Here is a 9,932-nt window from a genome sequence, read left to right as displayed (position 1 = left end):
TATTCTCTCCTTCCTCAAGGAGTCGGAACTGAAATAATCTCTACTATCTAGCCCCCCCACCAAAAAAAGTTCGTTTCTCTTTAGCCTTAGAAAGGGCCGTCCGCGCCCATCTCCTAGGAGCGTAAAAGTGAGTGTGAACCAAAAAGCCAGGGCGTGGTCACCCCTCCCACCGGGCCATGCTTCACCACCCCTCTGGCCGCCTTCAAATGCGGTGATTGGCTGAAGGCAAGAAAGAGTGCCGCCCCTGGTCTTATGACCGGCGCTGAAGCGCCGAGTCCTGGGTTTTGCAGCGTTGTGGTCGGTGGTCAGCAGCGCTCTTACCCCGGTTCCGCGAGGCTTTTCTCTGCTGTCGCTGCACTTGTCGCCGCAGCAGCCTGCTCTGCGGGATCATGGTGTGCTTCCGCCTCGCCCCGGTTCCGGGATCCGGGCTCCTTCTGCTCTGCCTCGTCCTGGGTGAGTTGTCGGGCCCTCCTGCTTAGTCCCTGAGCCTGGGCCCGGGGCGCCCAGTTCTGAGGCCACAACCTGAAAGACTGGTCCGGGGAGAGGGGGTTGAGAAGCTGAACGACTGACACTGGGCCTCGGCGCTTGGCCCGAGGTGACGAGCGATGACCTAGAGAAGGCCCGACCGAGGGATGGCAGGGGAGAAGGGCCCATAACGGGGCAAGTAAGGGGGGGGGGGTGGACGCCGAGGGAGTAGGTAGGGAAGAGAGAGGAGTGGAGCACACCGGGTTAGAAAGAGTAACTTGGGGGAGATACTAAGGAGTGATGAGCATAGGAGGGCGGTACGTGCAGGTTCTGGGGTGGCATAGACATTTAGAATCTTGGTCCTAGTATCAGGCAAGAGTTTTGAAGATGGTGGAAAACTGTGGGGCGGGAGAGAAAACTGAGGGAAGAGACTGCCTGCTTGGAGAAAAGCTTGGGGTAAGTGGGGGGAACAGATACGAGTAGATTCTGAGGGGCAGTGAGAGGCTTGGGTGGCGGGGGTTAGGAATTTGACGCTGTGGAGGAAGGGTGATTAAAGAAGTGAAGAATGATGATGGATTGGAGTTTGGTACTTGGGGTTTTGATGGGGAAGGGATCTAAGGTGGCTGGGGCAGTTTCCAGGGGAGAAAACTTGGACCCAACCTCTGGAGACTAAAAGGGATGAGTAGGAACTTTGGTGGCGAGTGAATATCTGACTTGGAGGTGCTGAAGACATCGTGGGTTTTTTTTTTTCTTTTTTCTTCTTCTTTTTTTTTTTTTGTTACTTCCTCCCAGCTAGACCCTGACAAAAATGTCCCCAGATGTTGAGGTTTTAGAGGGGTGGTATATCTGAGTCTTGTATACTGCCTCTTTGCCTTCAGAAGCTCCATTTCTTCTTCCTTCTCACACAACTGGCCTATTACCCCGTTTTCGGAGGAGGAGGGTAGGTAATTTCCTAAGGATTGGGTTGTTACCAGGTCCTAAGAATGACTGGCTGAATGTTGGCTGATGGTGCTATGTGCACCCCACCCCCAAGCATTGGGTCCCTGAGGGCTTTTAATGCCTGAAAGGTGAACTTTGACCAGAATATCTCTTCCTGAACTGATAAATCCTGTGCTTGTTGCTACCACTGACTCTTGCTGTTTGTGACGTAATAAAAGAACAGAAGGAATAAATCCAGATGGGAGTAGAGAGGAAGTAGATATATTAGGGGCCTGAGAAGGCAGTGAGAGGTGCACATTTTGTAATTCACATTTCAGGAGAATAAAATCAACACCCTGGAATGGTGGATTCTCAACCAGGGGACATTTGACAATATCTGGAGACATGTTTGGTTGTCACAATTGGGGATTGCTTTTGGCATCTAGTGGCAAGAGGCCAGGGGTGCTTCTAAACATCCCACAATGCACAGGACAGCACTCCCCCACCCCCGAAAAAGTATTATCCACCTCAAAACGCCAGTAGTGCCAAAAGATGAGAAATCTCGCTCCAGAGCCATGGCGTTGGAAGGGGTCTTGATGATCTAATCTAGTGATTCTCAAGGATCTTTCTGGGGGAGGGGGTTCTGTCAGATCAAAACTATTTCTAGAAGAATATTAAGACATTTGTTTTTTTCACTTTCATCCTCTCATCAGTACAGTGGAGTTTTCCAGAGGCTATAGAATGAATGTGTGATGACATCACCACTCTCATGGGTCTGATGTGTTCTATTCACTTCTTAGTTTTAATTTCTAGTACAGCAAATACCAGTAGATGTAACTCACATAAACCAAAGCTCTTTGAGGTCTTCAGTGGATAGAGTAAAGGGGTCCTGATGCCAAAAGAGAGTCCAGCTGTGCACACAGTGCAGGAAACTCTTCTCTAGCCCTTCTTGAAAGTGGGCCACAGAGGCTTTGCTCAAACACAGTTCGAAGCCCTAACTCCCCTGTGAAGTACTCACTGAGGGCCAAGCGACCCTAAGAGAGGATTGTTTACAACGAAAAGCACCTTATCAGTGACTAGAACACATCTGACCAAGGCATCTGGTAATCAGTAGTTCACTGCCAATTGGATCTGCACAAACAACACTGTTATTGTTTAGAGAAAGTGAAAAAAAATAATCATTGTCTTGTTGGCTTTCATGTCATTAAGTTTTTTTTCTAATGAAAGCTTTTTTTTGTTTTGTTTTTACAAAAGCAGTGCTTGCTCATTGCAGAAAATAAACAGGCAAAAAGAAGCACATGAAAGAACCCATCAGATCGTCTGCTAGTTTGCCATTTATTGATTGGGACTAACTAGATTCATTCTCTTGGAAGATTTCCAAGATTGATTCTCTCCACTTTCAAGTTCAGAACAGGGTTTGGAGAAGTAAAAGTTAATTATGTAGGTAGGTCAGATTTTTCAGAGGTACCAGGATGAAATGGAAACTCCCTTTTCCCTACAGCTGCTTGTGCTCCCAGCTATTGGTTCAATGTGGAGCTCAAACTCCTTCCATGTGTTTGTTTTTTCCTTAAGAATTTAGCAATTCTTCAGTTGCTTGGTGGGTTTTGCATGTTACTTTTATATATCAAAATGGATACCAAGAATAGTTTTTTGAAAAGTCAAGAAATATTTGTAAAGTACCTGCTCTGAATTTCATGCTGTTCCTGACTACTGCAGAGGGTACCAACGAAGGAGGATCTGTTCCTGAATTTATGGTCTCATTAGCTTCCAGCTGGGCCGTTTTCACTTTGTAACTTTATAACACTATCCCAGCTGCAGCAGGTAGCTTTTAAAAATAGTTGCTCTAGAGTAAATATAGAAAAGAATTCTCAGAGCCTATGTATTGGTCTTTTTCACAGAGATTAAGTTATGCTGGTATTTATTTGAATGAATTATAACTGACTAGAGAACTTTATGAAGAAAAGCTGTATAGAGGCATTACAAAGAGAGTAGTGGATGAAAAACTTTTCGTAGCATCACTGCTTATGTTCCCTTTCTGACATCATAGATTTCAGATTTCTGTGGTTATTGATTCCTGTAACTAGTCTGACATCTGGTTTTTATAGGGTTGAGGCTTTTCTGGGTGGGAAAAAAACCTGATGTAAGTGTCCTGAGTGTGTACTTCACTGGTAGGAGTCCCTCCTTTCCACAGTTGTGTGTACCAGCCACTAGGTGAAAGGGATAGACAGAGCAATGGAGAAGACAGATCAGGTTCCTGCTCTCACGGAGCTTACATTTTAGTGGGGGAAGACAGCCCAACAGGTAAATAATAGAATTTCAGTGATAAGCACTGTGAAGAAAATGAGGCAGGTAATGAGGAAGAAGAGCAGACGATAGGTAGTGGGTGGTGGGGTTGACCCTCCTTGACATTTTGTGGTCAGAAGGCCTTCACTGTTGGGTGACATTTGAGCAGAGACCTGAGTGTTGGAAGGAGGCCAGCCAGGTGACTTATTTGGAGGAATAGGAGTAAATCTTGTCTTTCCCAAACTCTTAGGTTATTAGGCTAGCCTATTTCCCACTCTTTTTTCCCCCCAGTAATAGTCAAGTCTCCCCTGTGGTCTTAGTCTCTGAGAGTGGAGACTGTCTTCTGTACTGTTACTTCCCATTGTCTCCCTAGCACAGGGCCATGTGGCACATGGTTACCTCTCAGTAAATTTTTGTTGGTGGGCACTGGGGATATGATGGTGAGCTAGACCAACTCAGTCTCCTTTTTCTTCTGTGAACCTTAAATTAGGTCTTGCAAGATATTTTGTGTGTGTTTTCCATTGGAGAACTTCAAGATTAGTGCTAAGCAGTACAGATAGCAACTTATTAAACTACAATCCCATACAATAATGCTAGTATCTTACCTGTAGCCCTTCACATACACCTACATAGTAGTGGAGGTTCACCTGGGGAGCTAGGAAGTCCTAGGTGAACAGGAGAATAAGCTTTCCACAAAGAACCAATCTCTCTCTTTTGGAGGTGATCAAAAAGCAAGAAAGTAAGCACTGAGATTTGTCTGTAGCCTTACCACTGATAACTTTGATTTCAAGATTCTGCTGAAATTGTTCTAGCTTTAATAAAGATACTTGAGGGGCTTCCCTGGTGGCACAGTGGTTGAGAGTCCGCCTGCCGATGCAGGGGACACGGGTTCGTGCCCCGGTCCGGGAAGATCCCACATGCCGCGGAGCGGCTGGGCCCGTGAGCCATGGCCGCTGAGCCTGCGCGTCCGGAGCCTGTGCTCTGCAACGGGAGAGGCCACAGCAGTGAGAGGCCCGCGTAACGCAAAAAAAAAAAAAAAAAAAAAATGCTTGAAAGGACAGGCTTATTATTCATCCATTAGTCATTGGTTATCACACCTGATAGGATTTATAGATATTCACATATCCCCCATGAATGCAGCTTTCTTCCCTTATATCACTGAGTGGAATTTGTGATCAAGGATTATTTCACAGCATTATAGCTGACTTCAGTGCTCCATGGTGCAGGAAGACTGCTCTTCCTCCTGTAGTGACAAAAGCATTCCAATCATAATTTCAGATTAAAATGATCAAGAGATCCCATCAGATCCAAACGTGTACTTTATAAGTACTTGTTGGTATCCTGCTGTGCATTGCAAAAGAATTCTGGAGGTCTGCCAAACAGCACTCAGCAATAAGCCTTTTCCATTAGTTGAATGGTGTTGAGTCCTATTTCCTTACCCACTCTCTGACATTAAAAAAATTATTTCATAGCTTAAAATCTATTATTACTTTTATTTTTTAAGAGGTTTACCAGAAATCCAGAGTATCAGAAACTGAAACGGTAATCGTACTTACATTAGGAATTGAGGAACAGTCAATTTGACTTAACAGACCTATGAGTTGAAAAGAAAGAGTAAATAGATATTGTTGCCTATGTCCTGATTTTTTTTGGCTTGTTTTGTTTTTAAGACCCTTTGCTCAACCTCATTCTGAATTGATGAGTTTGAGGACAAGAGTCCATAACTAAGTATGATCAAACTAGACATACCTAAAATTTGGGAAGGATCCCTTTAGGTGCCGTGTTTACTAGAAGGGAAACTTTTAAGCTGGAATCTCTAGCTTGCTTGGCAAAGTTCTCTTAGCTCTGAAGGGCTTTCATGCTTTCAAAGAATGTATTGGAGAAGTACACACTACAATTCTTAGCAAGGTTAACTTGCCCAGAGTCTCACAGCTAGTAAACTGGACTGCCTGATTTGAATTCTAGCTTTTCAATGCCAGTGATGGGACTCTTAATCGTCGCATTATATTGCCTCTTAGATCATTGTTTGTTTTTTATTGGTTTTGTTTTACCACTAGTATTATGTTCCCACCCCACCCCCATATTGTGTACAAATGTATATTTTTCAACTACACTTTGGGTCAAATAGACTTATAAAAACCTAGCCACTTTTTGCAGTGTGCCATGCTTGGAGAACAGAGTTTGTTCTGAGTTCTAAAAGAACCTATAAATGATCTCTTTGGAAACAAGATTAAGAGGATATTTGAATTTGAGAAAGTTGATTTTGCCTTTTTCTTCTCTTTGGAGAATAAACTGTCAGCTCTATAATTACACACTCTAGGATATATTCAGCTGTGGTTTTTTAATGTCAAAGCCTTTTAGACAAAAATGGTTTGGCTATTCGAAAATCAAACACTTCAGTAAGGATGGAAATGGCTTGCTGAAGATTTTTTTACCAAAGTGTAAATGTTTCAACTGTAAACTTCTGGGAAAAGGATTATTCCTAGCTTGAAATCCATGTCAAAATTTATTGCGAAAAATGGACATGGGGGTTGAGGGAATATCCAGAAGCCTGATAGGTTGGGTTCATGATTTGGAAGAGCTAAAGGCTCTTCCTGTAATTAGATTAAGCTGTGTTCTGGGTCGTTATTGCATGGTATTTTCACCTTGATCTAATCAATCAGTGTTTATTGAGAATCTAATACGTATTCAGCACTGCTAGGAATGATAGGAGATAGAGGGAGGTAATAAACAAACATGGTCTCCCCCACTGTGACACTTGTAACGGATGACATTCATATAAAAGACACACTCCTAGGGGCTGTGGCATAGATAAGATCATCTGTTTAAGGGAGCATATTGAAATTCAAATGAGTGGTAGAGACCTTATCAAAAGGGAATCTTGAATCTACCCATGTATATCATTCATTCATGGACCTTGTTACTTTTTTATTAGTTAACAAATTACTTGCTGTATACTATAATTTACCATGGCACATCAGTTTGTTGCGAAGTAACAGTTGAAAACTGTTGTCTTGGAGCTTATGACAGTAGGGGAGACAGGATTTACAGGCATAAAATAAATGAACAATTCATGATAGTGTAAAATACACTCAAGTGTGGGGCTATGCAGTATGACTGCTCCTTGAGGGCTTTTGTAGTCAAGGAAATCTTTATGGAGAAAATGGCTGCTGAAAAGTGGACAGCGTATCAGTCTGGGTTCTTAATTGTAAGCAACAGAAATAAAATCTCATTGTTGTTTTTTTTTTTAAGCAGAAAAGGAATTTATTAAAAAGATATTGGGACATGTGCAAACCCTTTGACCCTGCAATTTATTCCTAGACACGTACCCAATAGACACACATACACCTGTGTTCACCGATGTGTCCATTTGTAATAGAACCAAACTGGAAACCATCCAAATGCCCATCAGCAGTAGCATAGACAAGTAGTGAAAGAAGGCTATACACAGAGAGAAATGACAAACTGCAGTTACACACAACAGCACGGGTGAATCTCACAGACATAATATTGAGTGAAAGAAGCCAGATACAAAAGAGAGCATAGTGAATGATTTCATTTACATCAAGTTGAAAAACAGGCAAAAGTAAACTACACTGTTAGAAGACAGGATGGCAGCTGCCCTTGGGAGGGAAATCGTAACTGGAAGGGGGAACAGGGGGACTTTGAGGAGTACTTGGAATGTTCCTGACACAATGTTTCGTGACACAAGCGGGTTCAGTTTGTGAAAATTCTTTGAGCTGTATACTTTGTGCACTTTAAATCCCTTCCGAATGTATACTGTGTACTTTTCTGTATGTAACACATCAGTAAATTTTTACTTTATAAAGAAATGTTCATTAGGTAACTCAGAATTACTGGAGCTCTTGACTATATACCCCAAAGCATAGTTCAGTACCCCAACTCATGCCACTGAACTGCACTGCCATCGCCAAGCATTAACCTGCAGCTTGCACTGCTGGCCACTGCCACTAGCTGTTCTGGCCTTGTTACCTGGGACCCTGATCCTGCTGTAGCTACTTCCATCTGAGTGTGATAGTTCCCTTCTTGGCTGCATTTCACCGCCCTCTTATTCAGAATCTGGGGTGGATGCCTTTGCTGGATGGAGCCTAGTATAAGTAAGTGCCATCCTTACCACAAGGGAGGCTGGGAAAGCAAGTATCTAACATTTTCAGCTGTTGTAGTAGGTGGGGATATTTGCCAGAAATTGTAACAAAAACGCAGTGGGGGCGGGTGTTTCAGATTTTGGGACAGCGAGAAAGAGTGAAATCCCTGCTGAGGTGAACAAGTAGATTTCAAATGTTAGGAGCAGTAGAAGCCTGGGAGGTTGACTAGAGCATGGCGACTGGGTCCAGTGGAACAAGTTCAGGCAAATTAAAGGGTGTGTTCTGGGAACATGGCTCGAGAGAAGTTGAATGAATAGGATGGGACAAGATTAAAGATTACTTTGAAAGTCAGGCAGAGGAATTTAAATTTAATGTGGGAATTTTGGAGCCAGTAAAAGGTTTTGTTCAAGAAAGTATCCTGAGAGAAGAGGTATTTAATTTTAATTTTTAATTTAAAAAAAGTTTTTATTTTTTGCTTTGTTGGGTCTTCGTTGCTATGCGCGGGCTTTCTCTAGTTGCGGTTTGTTGTGGTGCCCAGGCTTCTCATTGCAGTGGCCTCTCTTGTTGTGGAGCACAGGCTCCAGGTGCGCAGATCTCAGTAGCTGTGGCTCCTGGGCTCTAGAGCACAGGCTCAGTAGTTGTGGCACATGGGCTTAGTTGCTTTGCAGCATGTGGGATCTTCCCGGACCAGGGCTCAAACCCCTGTCCCCTGCATTGGCAGGTGGATTCTTAACCACTGCGCCACCAGGGAAGCCCCAGGAAGAGGTATTTAAGGACCATTAATCTGACAGCAGTTCTAGGGGTAGCTAGGAGGTATCTGTAGTAAGTTAGGGGTGTGGTGGTGGAGTTGGAATAGAAATAAAAGGCAAAGGATTGAATTTCAGAGGTAATTTGAAGGGAAAAAAATCAATAGGACTTAACAAAGGGAATGAAGTAGAAGCTAATTCCCAAAACCTTTTGAGCCTGAGGGTCGGTACAAGGTCCTGCCTTTCCTTTCTAGCTAGTGAGGCTGAGAAGGTGGGCTCCATTTGGAGGAAGTCGAAGAGTAGATTTTCATTGTGGAATTGTTGAGTTTGAGGTGATACGCATTGAGTAAATGTGGCTCCTATGCAGTTGGAGATGTACACCGGGATGCCAAGGAAGCCCTGTGAAGGCATAGCTCTCACATGCTATGAAGGCATGAGAACAGAATGTTTTGGACCCTCGGGGCATTTCTCAGTTCTCATTTATGGGTTGGCAGGTAGGCTGTTTTGCTGTTAATGTAGTGGCAAATGTGAACCACAACCTGTGCCTTCTGCTCCATAGGGTGGAGTTCTCCACCCCAGCACACGCTGATACTAATCACTGTTTTACACTGTTTTGTTTGTTACTCTAGTATCTTTGGAAAGAAAATGATTAATACATGCCAGGCTTTTCTTGGTTGCTTCTGATAGTTTTGAATGCTTTGAATATTCACAAGGAGAATATGTTAAAACGAGGGACTTTAAACAAAACCAAGAGAGACTGTGTATGGAAAGCAGGCCTCCAGGTGATTAGAAGAATTCTAAGCTGCAGTTCTCAACACCACTGCAGGGTAGCCTTGGATCAATGATGCCAGCTCCACTCCATATTGTTCTGAGAAAAGAAAGCCTGTAAAACCTACTTGGGCCTCACAAGGTCTTATTGGAGCCTTAGTCGATAAATTTAGGCATTGTCAGCAACCACAAGCTTTAGCATATCAGATTCAGGCTTGGCGAGGCAGCCCGGTCTCCAGAGCATGCAGAGCATGACGAGAGCTTTGTGTACAGCTTGAAAGCTGTTGCTGAGGCACGCCTTCTTGGTATTCCTCTTAGGACTTTATTCTCTGAGGTCTATAGCGTGTCCCCACTTGTAGGTGACGCTGGTGTGCTCAGGTATCATTCAAGGCTATGCAGCTATCTTAACAGGAAACAGCTCACCCCTTGGGTATATGTGTGAGACAGTGAAGAAAATCCTTAGATGATGGCCTATCATTTCTGCTGCCGGTAAGTTTGCTGGTGTATCGTATTTTGAGTCCTTGGGCTCTTCAATGTAATAGGTAATGTCCCCATGTTTAACCTAGTGTAGAAGATCAGAGTCAAGTTAGCTGAAAAGTCCCAAGGCTTTTCTGTCCCTGAAAGGTTTCTCTGCTAAAGGAGAGGT

At 43.6% G+C, this 9,932-nt stretch overlaps 1 protein-coding gene across 3 annotated transcripts in view; it reads left to right on the top strand.

The window, feature by feature from the left end:
- Window positions 1-252: 252 nt before the first annotated feature.
- Window positions 253-9,932, top strand: part of LAMP2 (lysosomal associated membrane protein 2) — a 35,472-nt gene continuing 25,792 nt past the window's right edge. The window contains exon 1 of one of the 3 annotated variants that reach the window (XM_082609502.1): window positions 253-453. In XM_082609502.1, the coding sequence (XP_082465628.1) occupies window positions 390-453 (64 nt within the window). In that variant the 5' untranslated portion in view covers window positions 253-389. The remainder of the gene's footprint in view (window positions 454-9,932) is intronic. The other 2 variants (XM_082609503.1, XM_082609501.1) reach the window with 2 other exon arrangements.

The sequence above is a fragment of the Mesoplodon mirus genome (genome assembly GCF_964341445.2).
Source record: "Mesoplodon mirus genome assembly, chromosome: X".
Lineage (NCBI taxonomy): Eukaryota > Metazoa > Chordata > Mammalia > Artiodactyla > Ziphiidae > Mesoplodon > Mesoplodon mirus.
The sequence above is the reverse complement of the archived record's forward strand: the minus strand, read 5'-3'. Positions and strand labels throughout refer to the sequence as shown.